Source organism: Prosopis cineraria, unplaced genomic scaffold, assembly GCF_029017545.1.
Source record: "Prosopis cineraria cultivar Desert tree isolate PC_DT_omini unplaced genomic scaffold, ASM2901754v1 PC11, whole genome shotgun sequence".
In the NCBI taxonomy this organism is placed as follows: Eukaryota; Viridiplantae; Streptophyta; class Magnoliopsida; order Fabales; family Fabaceae; genus Prosopis; species Prosopis cineraria.
Window position 1 is genome coordinate 37,088,913 of NW_026555342.1, and position 18,502 is coordinate 37,107,414.

Consider the following 18,502-nt stretch of genomic DNA (forward strand, 5'->3'; position numbering starts at 1 on the left):
CGAACCGAAATTTAATGGTTCAGTTCGGTTATACATTTTAGTTATGAGGCTTGTTTGGCCATTTAGAGTAACATTTGCTCTTTAGTTTGTTTCGCACCCATCTAACCACTAAGTCAACAAACAATAAATTAAAAGCAAGAAGAGGCAGAGATCAGAATAAAAAACAAAGGCTACACAGACAAACATACCTTGCGAGTTGCGTCGTCAAAGGCACGAACAAAAAGAAGAAAACACTCCACGAGAGCTTAACACAAAGGCATGAACAAGTAGGAGAAATGAGAAGTCATCTTCTCGAGATGAAGGGATGAAGAGAGATGAACACAAAGGCACAAACACAATGAGATAAAGGAGCTGTGAGTGTGCTGCTACTCAGTGACAAAATCAAAAGCAAAAATTGCGCAAGAAGCTACCATTAGAGCCTGAGACGAAGTGGAGAATGAGAGGCTAGGGTTTGGAGTAAGTGGCCTGGGTGAGTAGGTGTGCATGAATGAGTAGAGAAGACGCAATTGATCAAGTGATGGAGGGAGTGATTTGGTGCTAGTCTAAGGACTTCTATTAAACCTAAAGAATGTTAACAGTAATGGGCTAAGTATGGGTTGGGCTTGGTTTTACTTTCTTATCTCCCCCATTCTCTTTTACTGTTTACTAAATATAAATTTATAACAAAAAAATTTATTAAATGTAATATTATTAAAAATAAAAATAACATTTAACAATATAAATTAATTATAATATTTATATATATAATTAATTTTGATTAATTCGGTTTGTTCAGTTCTGCAATCTTCAAACTGAATCGAACCATTTAAACCAATTTTTTTTAATAAAAAAATTGAACTGATCATTTAAATCGAACCGAATAGATCAAACTTAATTTGGTTTGGTTCGGTTTGATTTTCAATTTCGGTTTGGTTTTGCACACCCCTACCTCTGCTAGCCGAACATTTTTAGGTTGTGGTTGAAATTTCTGCTTTGCTTGCTTTCTTCAAACGTGTGTGGTCGGATGCTTAATGCTTTTTTTAAAATGCTTAATGCTTTTTTTAATGCTTTCTTTTTATTTTTCATGTTATGTTAATCACAATTTTGAATTGAGCAAGAATATCCCTTTTTTTTATGAAAAACAACAAGATTTAAGGAAAAAAATGAACTCTAAAAAAAAACAGATTCTCTTGATCTTTGAATTGCGGAGATAATTTGGAAGAGATTTTTTAAGATTTAAGCAAGATATTTTTTTTTCAAAATTGACTCTGAAGAGAGATTAAATTTATTTATCTTCTTTATTTTATTATTATTATTATTTAAAAATATAATCCTAAAAAGGATTAAATTTTATTTTTATATTTTTATATTTTTTAGTTATTTTAAAGAATTAAAAGAAATAAAATTCTAACTAGCAAATTATAATATTAAACCCTATTAATTAATTTTTTTTATCTATATTATTAAAATTTCATTTTTTGGTTGATTTTATTATTATTTTTATTAAAAAATATACCCGAACAAAATATAGTATTCATAGTGGTAATGTAATGGAACATTACTTGAGGGAAGAGCTTTATATTCCTTCCATTTTTAGGGATTGAATGTTAAAAAATGTAAGACATTTTTAATTTTTTAAAATATAATTAATGTGTTTTTTTTCAAAAGTTTCATTAATAAATAAATCACCTTATATTTATTTTTAGATAAAACACTCATTTTTTAATGATAGTAATAGTTTCAAGATAGTTAAAAATATTTTATATTTTTTAATGAACATAGTAGATGTTCCAAACAAGCAGGACATGTCAATGCAAAATCTTGAATTTTTACGAGGCTTTCCAGTTAACATATGTTGGATTTGTCATTTCTTTTCAAATGCACTTGCAGACCAACTATATAGTATTTTATTTAATAAGAAAAACATAACTTTTTTTCCTGTACAATACTCGTATTTTATTATAGGTTCATATACTTTTTTTTAGTGTTTAGGACTTCTGCACTTTTTTTTTTAGCATTTTAGGTCCTTTTAAAATCTCTATATTTTGTTCATTTTGGGATTTATAATATTAAAAAATGAAAATATAAAAACTCAAAACACATAAAAATATATAATAATTTATAATAAAATAAGAATAAAATACAGTGATCAAAATTTTTTTAACTTAATATAAGCATCTGTTTTGTAGGGAAAGAAAAAATATCATTAGAAAAACATCCATCATACTACTTTTGAATTCGCTGTGGGGGATTCGCCCAAAAAAAAAAAAAGAATTCTTCGTGGTGCCCACATGCGATATCATTCCCTAGCGTTTATTTCTCGGCGCCAAATTTCGACAACTTTAAAACAAATAATGATCTGGCTCATTAAAGTTAAAATTATGATTTCACCTGAAATAAAAATCAAACTTATGAAACGTTTTAATATACACATGAGGGTTCAAAAATATAAGATATTTTTAATAGAATCTCACTTTTTTAATAAAATAGTTACTTACTTTCAAACTAAACCTATTTTTTTATATTTATTTTTATTAAATATCCTATAATAAATATAAAGTCATTCATCAATAAGAACACTTTAAAAAAAAAGATAAAAATTACACCTCAAAAGACTAAAATATATTATATTTTTTAACATCTAACTCCTTAAAAAATATTTTATATTTTTAAATAGAGGGAGTATATACTTACTATCATTATCATCATTCTATGTAAATCATAATGAATGAATAAATACAACAAACCATCATAAAACTTACATTATTCTTTATGGTTAAAATAATGCAATGTCACCACATAAGAACGTTTTACTAATATTAATCATTAGTTGAACATTTCTTTTTCTTTTTCTTTTTTTGATAACAATTAGTTGAACATTTCTAAGTGATAAGGGTCAGTTTTCTTATAAAAGTTTGTCTAAAAAAGCAATTAGTATCTTAATTTTTTTTTGAAAAAATATCTTAAAATTTTTTACTGTCACAATTTTATTAGATTATTAACCTTCAAATCAAAATAAAATTCAACCACATGTTGTAACCTAAAATTACAAAAAAGATTTTGAATTAAATTATGACTAAATGTTACTAGTGAGAATTCCAACTAAAGATTAAGGAAGAGAAATATTTACTAATGGGTCCAAAAAAAATCTGAAAATTCACTGCAAGATTTCTGGACTGAACTAAAATAAAATAAGTGGTTAAAAAGACCAAAATGTCCTTTTATAGAAGAAAAAAATGATTGACAACTGATATTGATAATTTAATAAGTAAAGTTAGAGAATTAATAAGTAATAATTCTGCATTTAAGACTAAATAATTGAACTAATATGATTATTGACAAGTCATATAATTAACAACTAATATTAGTAAATTAACAAGTTAAAGTTAGATAATTAACAACTGATATTAGAATAATTATTAATAGGTGAAATCAAGTAGTTTACAACTGATATTGATAAAATAATAAATAAAGTACGAAAATTAACAATTATTGATGATGCTTTTTTGTCAAATTGAGTGAACAAGTTTTGTAAAGGATTCACAAGTCAAGTAATTAACAAGTGATATTGATAAATTAACAAATAAAGTTATAAATTAATAAATAATATTCTTAAAATTATAAAGTCATAGAATTAACTAGTTAACTATTTAACAAGTACTGTTAATGAATTAACAAGTGCAAGTAAGTAATTAATAAGTAAAGTTAGGTAATAATCAAATACTTATTAATTTTGTAAAAGGATATTTCAGTCTTTTTAGCTACTCATTTTATTTCAATTTAGTCTATAAATTCATAGTTGAAATTCTCCCATGTTACTAAGTCAAAAATTTAGTCTGGAAGTTATATATGCCCCTCACCCAAAAACAAAAACAAAAACAAAAACAAAAATTCATTTGTGGGGCAAAGTGCTTGGCTGCTCAAAGCTTAAAAAAGCATGTGTATTTTTATTTTAATACATGGTTATTGAAAAATAGTGTATAAATATTAGAACTGGTAATTCAAATAAAGTTTGATGGGTCAGTCCAAATCTATCGGAAAAAAATTAGGACTGGGCTTGGCTATAAAAACTTTTTTAAGAGGGTAGGATACTTTAAACCTAATCCGAATAAACCTGACTTGAATAAGTCCGATCGCTAGAATTTTCAACTCTATATGTATATAGAGAGTTGGTAATTTTGGCCAAGTTTGACGAGCCAACCTGGACCCAGCCGAAAAAAGTTAGGATTGAATTTAACTATATGAGCTTTTTTAAAAGGATAAGATACTTTAAGCTTGATTCAAATAAGCCTGACCCTAACTGAGTTTGGCCTGCTAGAATTACCGGCTCTAATAAATATACAAAAATTATGTCATATCAAAATTCAAAAGGATTTTGCAAGGAGAGTGATTAAAAATAAGATAATTTAAATTATCTTGAAATATTTAGTGTGCCTCAATGCATTTATTAACTTCTTTAAATATATGGTGGAAAGTGACCATTTAGCCTTTCATAATAAAATTCCTAATTTTCTTAACAGTTTTTTATTAGGGATGACTTTGAGACAAATTATGTTAAACAAGTAAAAGAGATTCTATAGAATTAAAATAGATATTAATCTTTATTAATTTAGCATTCTAACAAAAATCATAATCTTCTAAAATGCCGAAAGGTTGCGTCAATCTTATAATCAAATTTCCTCTTTTGCAAGGAAATTGTTTAATGAAATTCCCACCGAAACAACATAAGTTATTAAAAAGTTATTTAATTATTTTTGTTTGAAATGGATAAACTACAAATACACCCACACATCCATATGTTTATCCCTTCAAAGAACAGAGTAACAGTAACAGACACTCCCACTGAGTCAAGCTTGGCAAGAACAATTGCAGAATTATTTAAAATGAAGCATATTAATTTATAGAAATTGAATTTATTTTAAATACTCTATTGTCTGATTGTCTCACTCCAAAACAGTCAAATGAAGCTATTATTGACTCATACAACACTTTTGATGGCTCGTACTTTTGAAAAGTGCTAAAGCATGACCCCTCGGCTTCCCCTGAGGCTCTACGACTCTGCGTGCTTTGGATGAAGCTCTACAATCATCACTAGGGCTTTTCACTTGCTCATTGTTACCTTCCTTCCTGCATCTTCGTCATCGCAACAATCACTTGTGACCTTCGTTCTCCTTCTTCACCTTCTGTGTCATTTTTGCTCCAGGCAAGCCATTTTCACCTTCCTGCTGTTCATTCCTTTGCCTATTCGGCTCCATTCTGCAAAGGGTTTGCTTAGTTTCTCGAAATCAGAGTTTTGTGAATGTTCCGTCAGTGTGTGTTGCTCTGTTTGTTCAATTTTAAATTTGAGTTCGAATATCTTCACCGTCAGCTCAGAGGCTTTTTGTAGTATCATCAGAAGACGTCCACAGGCGGAAAAGAAGGTTGCCGTTGGAAGCCGAAAAGAAGGTTGCCGTTGGAAGCCGATTTATCTTGAAAGGGTGGTTTATGCCAATATGGGCTTGCATGTCCGAATCTTTGTCATGGTGATGATAGCTTTCACAGGAATCTTTTGTACTGGAGATACTGACTTGCTTGACGGTATGGTTCATGCTCCTTCTTTTCCCCCGTTTTCGTCTTATTTTTAAAGCTGCTAATTGTTTTGATTTATATTTATTATAGAGTCTTCTTTTTAAAAAAAAAAATTATGATAGGATTATCATGGTGACGGTAAAGTTTTCAATGCTTTCTTGGACATTCTAGAACTTTTACTAGTGAATGAGCATAAACTTAATGAGAAATGTCACCTGCTTAAACATCAAGTCATGATCTTTTGATTAACGCAGAAGTTAATCAAGGTAATTTTTTTTTTTTAAATGATGTGTTGCTGTTATAGTTGCAGCAATCAATAGCTTATATGCGGCTCTGGGCTTACCGCCTCTTCAAGGTTGGAAAACTACTGGGGGAGATCCATGTGCAGAACTGTGGCAAGGCGTGGCTTGTGTCTTCTCCAACATAACTCAATTGTACGTATATCTCATCGCACTTAAATACTCGTTGGTTAATCTTGTATTGGGTTTTTTATTATTTAGAATTTTTTTTTAATACAAAGTCTTTCATTTGAGTTTCTAAGTTGTTTGATTGATAGAATTGAGTGTTACAAATGGCCTAGACTTAATACTTGCATTTCCATTAACAGAAGTCTCAGAGGCATGAATTTGGGTGGAGAGCTGGGCAGTAACTTAAATTTTCCCTCCATCATTGAAATGTAAGTATTGATTTCCAAGAAAATGGTACATGCACATCATCAGCATGAATTTATTAATTCCATAATCCACATTGAAGGATCTATTGTCTTCAGACTAAGTAAATTCATTATTATCCAAGCTAAAAATAATTTTGATTGAGTTGAGATGCCTTTTCCTATGGCTTACTTGCTTACCTCTGAAATACTAACCAGCACACATGTCAAGCTCCTGTGAGTTCTAAGTCCTTGGTGATTGGAGGAGTCCTTCAGTTTAGAATTTATAGCTCATAAAAGAGACCACTTACTTTGCATGTTTGGATAGTATTATAATAGTGATGGAGATGCATATTGAAGTTGACTGTTTTAAATATTTACTTGTTTTGGGTCCATACTATGCAATGGATGTATTGGGAATCTGATGGGTTCCAATCCATTGTTGCTGCCAAAATGTGCCACAAGAGATATAAGGAAGTGACTGAGGGCCAAAAAGGTGGGGTTAATGGTACAATGAAGAACCCAAATGTTTATATGCAAAAAGATAGATGGGTGAAGATGCAAAGAAGGGAGTAATGATGAAGGGGTAGGGTGGAGCAATTAAAGAGTTGTTGAATGGGGATATATACGGAGAATAGTTGAAAAGGAAAACAGGAAGAATTTTGGTCAGTCCTTGGTGGAGAGAACCAACCTCTCTAAAGTTGGCTAACCTGTTATATAATCTTGAGGTTCTAGTTCTGTATTGTTGTGCTTGTAGTGTGTATTTGTGTAGTGAGTATTTAAGTCCTTTTGTTCATCTTATTTGCTAGTCTTCTGAAATTGTAATCCATAACTTCACTATATTTGTGTCATTTGTAACATCTATGAAGTTTAGTATTCTTTAGCAGAAGTATGTCAATAGCAACCCAGGCCCCACAGCAATGGGTTCATCAGCTTCATTATGTGTGTACATGATATTGGTGGTCTGAGTTAGGGTGTTGTAATTGGAAGTAACTTCTTGTTAGTACTGTTTCTTCCATAATCTTGTACGGCTGTTCTTTTATAAATCCCTTTTTACAGTCTGTTTTGATAGAAATTGTCAAAGCTCTAACAAAATCTCATGAGGCTTTATGTTCCATAATTGGTTAGAGATCTTAGCAACAACCACATTGGAGGGCCTATTCCATCCACGCTACCCCCTACATTGAGGAACTTGTATGTATCATCACCTTCTATAAATTTGTATATTGGCCATTTGGTTAATTGTGTTGAGTGATTTAATCTTTTCTTCTATTCATTTGTCCAAATGTCCTAAAGTAAACTTTCATTCCTTTTTACCTTTAGGTCTCTTTCAGGGAATCAGTTAAATGGAAGTATTCCAGATGCCTTATCCTCTCTAACACAACTGTTAGATTTGTGAGTTAATTTGTCATCTTCTTCTCATGATGCAATATTGGCTTGTTATTATTCAGAATTAAAATAGATTATTCCTTCATTTTGATGGGCGTTTGCTCCCTTTAGGTCATTAAGTAACAACCTTCTAGATGGACAAATCCCTGATGTGTTTCAGCAGCTTACTGTCCTGATAAACATGTAAGAAAATGGTTTTAATTCACCTTAATATTTCTGTCATTGTTTTATTCTGCATTGACAGAAGTCATGTGATACTGCAGAGACCTGTCAGCTAACAACTTGAGTGGTCAGCTACCGCCCTCAATGGGAAATTTGTCATCACTTTCAACATTGTGAGTATAATTCTTGCCAATGTTATAATCTAGTTGCCAACTTTTTTAATGAGGAATTGAGGATTTATTCTTTCATTATTATTATTATTATTATTTTGCAGACACTTGCAGAACAATGAACTTTCTGGGTTTCTTAATGTTTTGCAAGACCTTCCTCTTCAGGATTTGTAAATTTCTTACAACCCATATACCATTTACAGACATTAGTGAATAGAAATATAAATTTACATACACATGTATACCTAATAATTTATAGAAAGCAAAGAATATGTTAAGAACCAATTTTGATTATGCAGGAATATAGAGAACAATTTATTCTTTGGGCCAATTCCTCCACAATTGTTGAGTATCCCAAATCTCAGGTTAGCCTTTTCCTGGCCTTTTCTTCTCCCATCCTCCTTCTCATGAAACTTTGGTTCAAGTATTCCTATTTGCATCACGTGAGAAGTTGCATGAGAAAATTTATCATCCTAACAATAATTACAATATAGATTTAGTATTAAGTTTCTTCTTTGATAGGTTTTCTCAGCATAGTAATTATTTGCAGATTTCAAGTTAGTTCTAATAGCATCCCCTTGCAGAAAAGATGGAAATCCATTTAATACTACTGCCATGCCATCACCTCCAGCTGCAGCCCCAGCTCCTGTAGCTATGGCTCCATCACCTATCCAAGCACCTTGGAATGTGGCAAATAGTCCATTTACCGTGGATGCACCAATGCCTGCAAGTGCTAGGAAGTCCTTTATATCTAAGAATGTCAGTTGGATTGCCATTGCTGGGTTTTTGGTATTTATTACACTAGGAGTTTGTCTATTTATGTTGTGGTGCTTTAAGAGAAGACCAGAAAACAAAAATGGTATAAAAAGTGATGTAGGTGTGGACACAATATCATTACATAAACATCAATACACTGACTCTTTGGAGAAAGGTAAATGTAATTATTTAATCTTAGATGAGGCTTATTTATTTATTTATTTTATTTATGTTTTCCGTGAATTAACTTCTCAAAACTCTCGTGGCAATTTCTCATGAAGCATCTGGGAAATCAATAAAATCACTTGGATACGGAGAACAGAATAGAAGAACAAATATGATTCTAAATGTTCAGGATGAGCAGGAAATACATGTGAACAAAGTATCAGCAGGTTCCAAACTTGCAACATTGCGGCCACCACCATCTCCTCTTCCAATCAATCTTGGTGAAAAGGACTTGATGAAACGAGCCATACCTACCAAAGTAACTGAGAGACAAGTTATGACAAGTTTTTTGCAAGTTTATACTATTGCATCACTTCAGCAGTATGCAAATAGTTTTTCCCAAGAAAATTATATTGGTGAAGGCACGCTTGGTGTCGTTTATCAGGCTGAGCTCCCTGATGGAAAGGTAAATAATTTTGATTTTATATTTTGAATGATGCTCTAGTTTGAATTGAGTTCATCTGCTGGTATTTGGGTGTTTTACTGTTTTAATTCATTCCCAAAACTGGCCTTGTACCTGAACATTTTGCTTAGTAATTGATCAGCTTTTCTTCTGGCTATTTCATCATGTGGTATGTATGAGGACCTTTTGGTAAGGAGACACGTTTATATTGTTCATGTTTTTCTAGTTTCCCTTCGTTACATTTGAACAGTGTTATTTTCAATCTCCAAAGCAACAAACAAAATTTTGTGCTAGTATGCCAAAATATGGGATAAAGGCTTGTTGTTGTTGTTGTTGTTGTATGCCAAAATATGACATGTAGCTCTTAATATGTAGGAATAGGCACATGGTTAATGATCAATGGTGGCCTATGCCCCTTCCCCTCCTCTCATACTCACTTGTATATTAATTATATTGATTTGCACAGTCTAAGAAATTGAAAGCTTTATGATTATGATTTTCCAAGCATTGTTCAATGAGCATTTTTCCTTTCTTGCTTGACATAACACATTATTTTCCTCCTAGTTGCACATTCTTAACTAGCGCTATGTCTTCCAAATGATGTTTGCAGCAACTGGCAGTGAAGAAACTGGATGCTACTTCTTCTATAGGACATGAACAATTTCTTCAATTAGTGTGCAATATTTCCAAAATTCAACATGCCAACATTGTGAAGCTTATGGGATACTGTGCTGAGAATGGTCAACAATTTCTTGTATATGATTATTTCAGCAACAGAACTCTTCATGATGCATTGCATAAAGATAATGAACTCCATGCTAAACTGTCATGGAATGCACGCATTCGTGTGGCACTTGGAGCTGCAAGTGCTTTAGAGTGAGTTTAGCAACCTACTTTTGAGTTGTTTTGCCAATTTCTAGTAGTTACTAGAATAATGTAAAGCTCTTCTTACCTTGGAAGTTTGAAACATATTCTTTGCGTCTTTTTCACTAGTGACCAAGGCACAATGACATAATCTAAAGCTGTGTTTTTTGCAATAAAAATTAGGTTCTCAATCCATATTTCATGGTTATGTTTCAGACTCAGCATTAGGCTGGGGCATTTATGAGTTTCTTGACAACCTTGAATTTGATAAACATTTTTTCCATGAATTAGGTATCTGCATGAGAACCTCCAGCCGCCTGTTGTGCATCAAAATTTTAAATCAGCTAATGTTCTCTTGAATACTGAGCTTGAAGCACATGTCTGTGATTGTGGATTCGGTCCTTTACTGTCTTCTGGATCTGCTGGTCAGGTATGGCTTTAGCTTTCCTTTTCTTTAAATTGTAAATTTTCAAACCATTTATAGTCTGGGTTTTTGAACTAAATGCATGGTGAATGCATGCTTCTCAATGTTGTTGAGCACTAGAGGAGTTTTTGGATGCGATGGAATAGACGTGGAAGTGCAACATCATGGGATCAATTTTTTCTCTGTCTAGCTGTGAAATGACTGCTGTGCATAAAGGAGTTAAGAAATTCTTTTTCGATAAGCATTAGTTGAGAAATTCTGTATCCTCGCTTCAATGCAATTAGTCACAATGACTGCTGTGCAGTGTTTTTTTTTTTTTTAATATTGATTCTACCTTACAGCAAATGCATTATTATGCCAATGAATCTTCTTTTTGAGGGTGTGTATCAAATACCCTCCCTGTTTTTTGGTTGTTATCTACCTGTTCCCATATGCTTAGTAATGTTCCACTTTTTGTCCTTGTGGATTGCGTATTTTTTAGATTACCACCTTTAACTATTCCCTATTGGATTTTTAATTGAATGAAACATTGATAGCACAATAGCCTCCAGTTTTTCACTTTGCCCCTTTGTGTTTCCCCCATTTGAACTTCATCATGGATTTATGCATTTAGCACTATAAGAAAATTGCTCCTGATGGCAGTCCTTTTAACAGCAAAAACCACATGAAGACAAAGAAAAGTAATACATGTTCAACCACAGGAAATAAAGCTCAAACAGGCATGACGACAGTGTGGCTATTTTTTATTTATCCTTTTATGCGTATATGTATGCTCTCTGATGTGCTCAAAGAATTAAGTCCACAGCATTTTATCCTAAAACTTTTTCTTTTGTTTTCTGGTTATTAAAAATTGCTTTTTCTAGACGCTGGTTAATAATAATGCCATAGAAAAACCTTTGGCCTTAATATAACACTCTTTATGCATTACCGGGATAATGATTATTAAGAATAAGCTTCCAAATATTGTTTGCAAAAGCTTCCTTCTACTGTTATTTGTAACTGAAAAGACATAATATGCTGGCTTTTCCACTACTGTTAAATTTCTGGCTAACAATGGTGCAACTACTACCCTCAGTTGTCAGGACGCCTCCTCACAGCGTATGGCTATGGTGCGCCAGAACTTGAATCAGGAAGTTATACAAAGCAGAGTGATGTCTTTAGTTTTGGAGTTGTAATGCTTGAACTCCTCACTGGGCGAAAATCCTGTGACAGGTTAGTGGTCAGTTAATATGTGCCTGTCCTGTGTATGTTATACAGAAATAAAACCAGCTACACAGAAGCTTGACTTTGTGGGGATACTGGACTCGAGTAACGCGTCATGCATTTTGATTTAGGTCACGACCTCATGGTGAGCAATTTCTGGTCAGATGGGCAGTTCCTCAACTGCATGACATTGATGCTTTAACAAAGATGGTTGACCCCTCCTTAAATGGAGCTTATTCTATGAAGTCCTTGTCACGTTTTGCAGACATCATCTCTTCATGTCTGCAGGTAATTTTCCACCTCACGCTTTTCTTCCATTCAGGAAAAGGAATAGAGAAAGTTGGTGTGGGCATTATATGTTGTCTAATTCGGTTTCATACAAATCTCCTCTTCATTGAACGATCTGTTGGAGAAGCATTATCTTTTTTTATAGTCTCCAAATCCGTTTTGTCTTGAATGAAAGATCCAATTCCACTTCATACTTGGGTGCCAAAACACTTAACAATTGCTTGGTCTGGTGATGCATGTTCGTTTTGTTATTGTCAAATGTATGATCTAATACAATTTTCTCTTTACATGTAGTTTGAGTTTATTCAACTTATGATTACCATCAAGACCAGTTATTGTTGCTTAAATTTGCTGAAAATCTGCATCTGACTTGAAGGAATATATGCTCTGTTGCTAGGCTAAGTTTTGTTGCTCTGCCATGTTTTCCAGTCAGTTCATATGAGAGATGGATGTTGGCATGTATGTTCCTACCTTTTTTCCCCTTTTGGCTAGGGGAATAAGAAGAAAGATTTTTTTTTTCCCAAAAAAAATTACAAGGAAAAAATTGCAAGGCTTTATTGCATATAATTTACTTTGCTTTCCTACAGTCTAAAACCTTTTTAAATTCTCTATCCCACAGCATGAACCAGAGTTCCGACCAGCAATGGCGGAAGTTGTGCAGGATCTCTTACGAATGATCTAGAGAGACATGTATGAGATGATGAACCCTCACAGCTAAATGAACTGAAGATTACTTTTGTTCCCTACTTTTTGTTCGGGAGTTTTGCTTGTTAATGTATGTTAGGATATGAACGCAGCAAGTAAGATGATCTATAAGGACGTTTAGTTATGAATTCAATGAGATGATGAACCCTCGATGGGCAATTAACTGAGGACATGCTTGGGTTCCCAACTTTGTCTGTAATTTTTTTTTTTTTTTTTTTTTTTTTTCATGATCTCAAGGACTTCTAGTTAGTGGTCACTGTCACTACAATGCATTGTTTTGTCATTTCATATCATGAGGGCATATTCAACCACTCTCTTTCAAGTCGCGCGAGCGGGAGTTTCACATTTTCAGATGTATAAGCGATGATTAATATGCCACAAGGCCGAGATGCATATTGCATAAAAATTTTGTGGCCAAATATTGGACAAATTTAACTAGAACGACCCTTGAGTTCAAAATTTATTGGGAAAATGATAATTAGAAGCCTCATAGAAATATTAATTATAATTACAAACTTTAGATTATTAAAATCTCAATAATAGAATATGAAACTTACTTACAATAAAGTATCTTTTGTTGATTGGTTTTGAATTTATAATTGACTTTTGTGAATTCCAAACTAATGTTATAAAAATTTTTAAATATTTTTTGTTAATTTTTTAAGTAATTTATTTATATATTAATAATTAAAAAATTATAAGTGATTAACTTGTGATTTACAATTGACTCTCGTAATTTTTCAATTGATATTATAAATAATTTTAATTATATTTTGTAGCTTTCTCAAGCAATTTATTTATATATTAATAGCAAAAATTACAAAATGATTGGATTGCAATTATAGTTGACTCATAGATTCTTAATTAACATTATAAATAATTTTAAATGTGTTTTATTGAATTTTTAAGTGGTTTATTTGTATATTAATAGCAAAAATTGAGACTTAAAATTGATTTATAAATTCTCAATTTATGTTATAAATAATTTTAAGTGTATTTTGTTGATTTTACAATTGATTTATTGCATTTTCTTTTTAATTGTAAGTAAAGACCATGGTCTATTATTGAAATTTTGATAATTCAGGATTTGTAATTGTAATTAATGTTCTTATGGGATCCTTAATTGTCATTTTTCCTAATTCATTTTTCTTTTGACTAAAAAATGTTAAATAAAAAAATTAGTTTCATTTATACACAAATCATTTGGAGGTAGAAGTCCAACTAGCTTGCATGTGAATTTAGCCTATCATTAATGCTCTGTATCAAATGTCGCCATCTGAGTTGACAGACCTCAAGAAACAAATTGAGGAGTTGCTTGAGAAGGACTTTCTTCATCGAAGATGATAATTTGAGATTACGTATCAATCATCGACAACTCAACAAGGCAATTGCAAAAAACAAGTGTAATATCCTCCCTCACAAATCATGGTTAACTCCAAATCTCCATAATTAAGAGATTGGCTTAAGGTAAAACACATTTACCAAGTTCACAAATATGTTGTAAAGATGGGATCTCAAGTTTTCAGAATTTAATCCATCGACAAAGGTTTTCCAAATGACAAATCAGAGTTTAAATGATATGTAGAAGCACGGGATCATTTAAAAGGATCAGTGCATTTGCTTAAAAGTGAGAAACAGTGGAATTTTACAGTTTCAGAGGTATGTGCTGCGGCTTATGGAACTCATGTCGCGGCTCATGAATCTCTATGCCATGCATTGCGGCTCATTGAACAATGCGCCATGGCCTATTGCACGTTCTGTGACAACACAATGCTACTATCAAATTGACAGCTTTTGGGACAATTTTCGACGCGCTTCATTTCTCCATTCGACTCCGATTGACGTGAACTAGGTGTCTATAAAAAGCCTTTTTAAGCTCTAATTAATGGTTTTTGTTTCACTCTCAAATTATTACTCATTCAAAAATTGGACACTTATTTCATAACTTGTACTCTTTCATCAATTTTTCACAAAACTAAGTGTTCAATCACATTACCAAAAGCTATAAACCATAGACATCACCCAGACCACATGAAAAAGTCTAAAATGAAACTGTGCCACGCACCACCTCATATATAACACTTATAAATTATATTTTCAATGCTCAACCCCTTACTTTCAAAAACAAAAATGGGAGCCCAAAACTCACATTTCAATAAATAATCCATAAAAGTCACAAGTTAAACTCTATTCATACTTGTCCTAGTATTTCAGCCTTGCTATAAACATCATGAAACACATACATGCACACTAGGGTCCAAAACACACTACACAACTCGCTACACATAATGCAAGTCAGATCCAAAATGAATTAACCCTAGTTGGCAATATCAATTATCATGTACATATACATATTTAAAAAGTAAAAGAGGCCTACTACTAGGATGTCAGATCCTAAGCCTCTAGCTATTTTCCTCTATTTGATCCTCTTAAGCTATTTCTGTAATATTGAAGATAGTAGGGTGAGAACAACCACTCAGTAACTAAGGTTCAACTAACTCATACTAATGCATGTTAATTAATTTAAATACAAGTGGCAAGTTACAAACAAATTTTCAAGTTATATACTTTACTCAAGAGCATAAATCCATATTCTGAGATATAATAGCACATGTTCAAATTAATCTAATTGATGCAATTTCATAAAGAGCAAGGCTTTCACATGCTTTAATTCACTAAGGTCACAATATAACAACCGTGTGCCCTATTTTATGATATGTATGATCATATCTCTCTTATATCCTCCTTATTCCTCTGACATGAAATTGTGGGCTGTAACACATTGGGATAGTCCATAATTTTGAGACTTTCCTACCTAAACACGTGTGAGGGTTTACTCGACTAAGGTTTTTTCTTCTTACTTGTGGGTCACAGTTTCCCTTATTTTCTCACACTATAGGGTGTCATTTTCCTTAGTCTAATTTCCTTGTTAAATGAGTGGATAACTAGCTAGGTTCGAGTCCCCCATTGAACTAGTGAGACAGTCTATCATTAAACAAGTAGGACAATATATGTAAACAATCTAGGCAAGCCATCAACTTAGATGGGAGCCTTACCATATGAATTTAATTCTCTACTCCTCTTTCTCGATGAACTCCTGTGGCTCTCATGATCATGCAATGCATATTTATGCATTAATTCATAGCATGAAAGTTTTCATTGTACGGGCATGCACAATGTCATCATTAAACTCATTTTACATGTGGTTATGATACACTACATGGCAATCAATCATTTAACTCCACAATTACACTCATTAAACTCCACATTTTCATAATCATTGGAACTTCACATTTTCACGATCATTGAACTCTAAATAAACACATATACTTATAGAACTTCATTGACACATAATCATTATACTCTACCAAACACAAAATCATTGAACTCCCATAACAATTAATCATTGAACTCCCTATCAACACACATATTATTGAACTCCAAGGAAATATTAATCATAGAACTCCACTAACAATGTTTCATAGAATTTTGCAAATATCATGACCTTAAAACTTTGCACAGTTCAACCTAGTGGATTTCACAAGTATTTCATGCCAAACTTGCAATTCATTCAAGTTCACACATTTAAATTCATCAAATACAAATCAATAGACTAATTAACACAAAAAAGCACAAGGTAAAATTCTCCCAGTTATCTCAAACTTTAAGAGGTCAAAGGTTTCACCCCTCAAATTCTCATTTTCAAAGCTTCTAAGAAGCTTGAATGGTGCCAAAAATGATTACTCTACAAACATTTTCAACATAGTTCATCAATATTCATTTTTGGGCTAATTTCCACGATTAACTCAAACACTTCTTCACTCCCAAGATTCATTCTTTACCCATATAGAAATACCCATATGATTTGTTAGCTTCCTCTAATACACATTAACCTCATTGAACTCTTTTCTAGCAATAAATGAAGCTACATTGTTCCCAAGCTTCATATTTATGGTGAAATTTTCATATTTAATGAACCATCAATCCTTATACAACCATAAATACTAGGTTTTATTAGCTTAATCTACTTTCATTATCTCTATTAAAGTCAATGGGTTTGGACTCATAGCCTATATGAATTGAAAATCATCACTTTCAACTAAACTCTAACTCCCAACATCAAGAAAATGGAAGAAGGGAGGAAGATTTAAGCTTATAAACCTTACCCAATTGTTTTTTAACTCCAATGTACTCCCAATGGTTGACTTCCTCAAAAACTAACAAAGCATTATAGTCTCTCCTTCACTTCTCCTTTATTTCTTTCTCTTTTTTTGCTGCATTTTCATGACCTTATTCTACAGAAAAGTGGCAATGTGCCTCAACGGATGCACAATTTGTAACATCTTGAATTTCTAATCTTGTGTTAATGACTAATTAGGGATGAATTAGTGATTTAATGTGGGTTTAGGGTTTTGAGTGGTGAAGTGTTATATTGACTCATTAGGATGTTATATGAACAAATGTGAGTAGAAGAGTAGAGTCTCAAAGCAGAGCGTGTGAGCATAGTAAGGATTTCCCTCACTGTGCCATGTGCCGTGGCAGGTGATAGATGCACCACGGCGTATGGAGCAAAAATCAGATTAATAGGACGTGTCCAGCTCGAAAAACAGAAGGGAGAAATGTGGGAGGATAGGTCTAGTGTAGAGAAGAGAAAAGGATTTGCTAGGGCAAGCTAAATTAGGAGCAAGGATAGTGTCTCCGACTCGTTACTTATCGAGTAAGTCACGTACTGCCTTAATCTTCGAATCTACCCTATTTTCTCTTAGTTTTAACTAATAAGAAAGTGAGTTTAGGAGTTTTTAGAAGTTAATTTCTTACCTAATAGTAATAAAAAATTTCTTTGAAATTAAACTACTGCTTTGTGACTGATTGTAGTCGAAACGATAAAGTTTTGAAGCTTTAGGCAAGAATTGCCCTAATCTAAAGAGAGAGTAGTGAGATAAAATTGCTATAAAATGTTAAAGCTTGAAATGAGGGGTGATTAGTAGTAATGTGCATAATTGAGTGTGAAATGTGGATTTGATAACGATTGAGTGTTTAAATGCAATAATTGGCACTTTTGGTCAATAGAGAAATTGACTCTGAATGCCAATTCTATGTAGATTATAGTGTATGATGTAAAAATTATGAAAAAGGAGCTTGAATAGGGTTGAAGTTACACGGGTAACCCTTTCTATCGAATAGAAGGGTTAAAGTAACTATATAGTTTATTATATTTATTAACTATTATAACTATGTAGAAGTGAATATCAAATGATAAATTGTAAGTTTATGAGTTTTATACACAATTATTATTGAAATGGTTTTAGCATGAATTTTGTATTGTGAAATAAATTTGAAAAGTTATTGATTTCAATGGATATATATAAGTTATGGAAAGGTGTATAAGTAGTGAAAGTTGTGAAAGAGCATAATCATAGGGGGTGAGAGTTTACCCAGGATGTGTGGGGTTGTGTGTGTGTGGAGATACGTGAGTGTAAAAATTTATATGGTTGGGCTGGTACCATGGGACATCCGGTGCAGCATTATACGGGCTATTACCATGGGTAATTTGGTATAGCATATTATGGGACTGTTACCATGGGACATCCAAGCAGTCTGGCAACTCCCTAGTGCCCGTCAGGATACGGTTAGGAGTCAACGACACCTCTATCACAAGTATGTAAAGAGGGAAAACCATAGTCTGTAAATAGGATAGATTACCTTTGGCCGGGTGT

At 32.5% G+C, this 18,502-nt stretch overlaps 1 protein-coding gene across 5 annotated transcripts; it reads left to right on the plus strand.

Moving 5' to 3' along the window:
• The first annotated feature begins 4,958 nt into the window (after window positions 1-4,958).
• LOC129284770 (protein STRUBBELIG-RECEPTOR FAMILY 3-like) lies at window positions 4,959-13,078 on the plus strand. 5 transcript variants are annotated; one of them, XM_054920236.1, is made up of 18 exons: window positions 4,964-5,182; window positions 5,366-5,556; window positions 5,852-5,981; window positions 6,155-6,223; window positions 7,325-7,390; window positions 7,520-7,591; window positions 7,697-7,768; window positions 7,849-7,920; window positions 8,022-8,087; window positions 8,217-8,282; window positions 8,502-8,848; window positions 8,955-9,304; window positions 9,912-10,177; window positions 10,457-10,595; window positions 11,665-11,801; window positions 11,924-12,080; window positions 12,478-12,539; window positions 12,700-13,078. In XM_054920236.1, the coding sequence occupies exons 2-17, from the start codon at window positions 5,472-5,474 to the stop codon at window positions 12,520-12,522; spliced, it is 2,139 nt and encodes a 712-aa protein (XP_054776211.1). In that variant the 5' UTR covers window positions 4,964-5,182; window positions 5,366-5,471; the 3' UTR covers window positions 12,523-12,539; window positions 12,700-13,078. The 5 variants fall into 5 exon arrangements, with proteins under 5 accessions (XP_054776212.1, XP_054776211.1, XP_054776208.1 ...); XM_054920233.1 differs by lacking the exon at window positions 12,478-12,539 and having other exon boundaries at window positions 4,966-5,182; XM_054920235.1 differs by lacking the exon at window positions 12,478-12,539 and having other exon boundaries at window positions 4,966-5,182; window positions 5,858-5,981.
• Window positions 13,079-18,502: the final 5,424 nt, after the last annotated feature.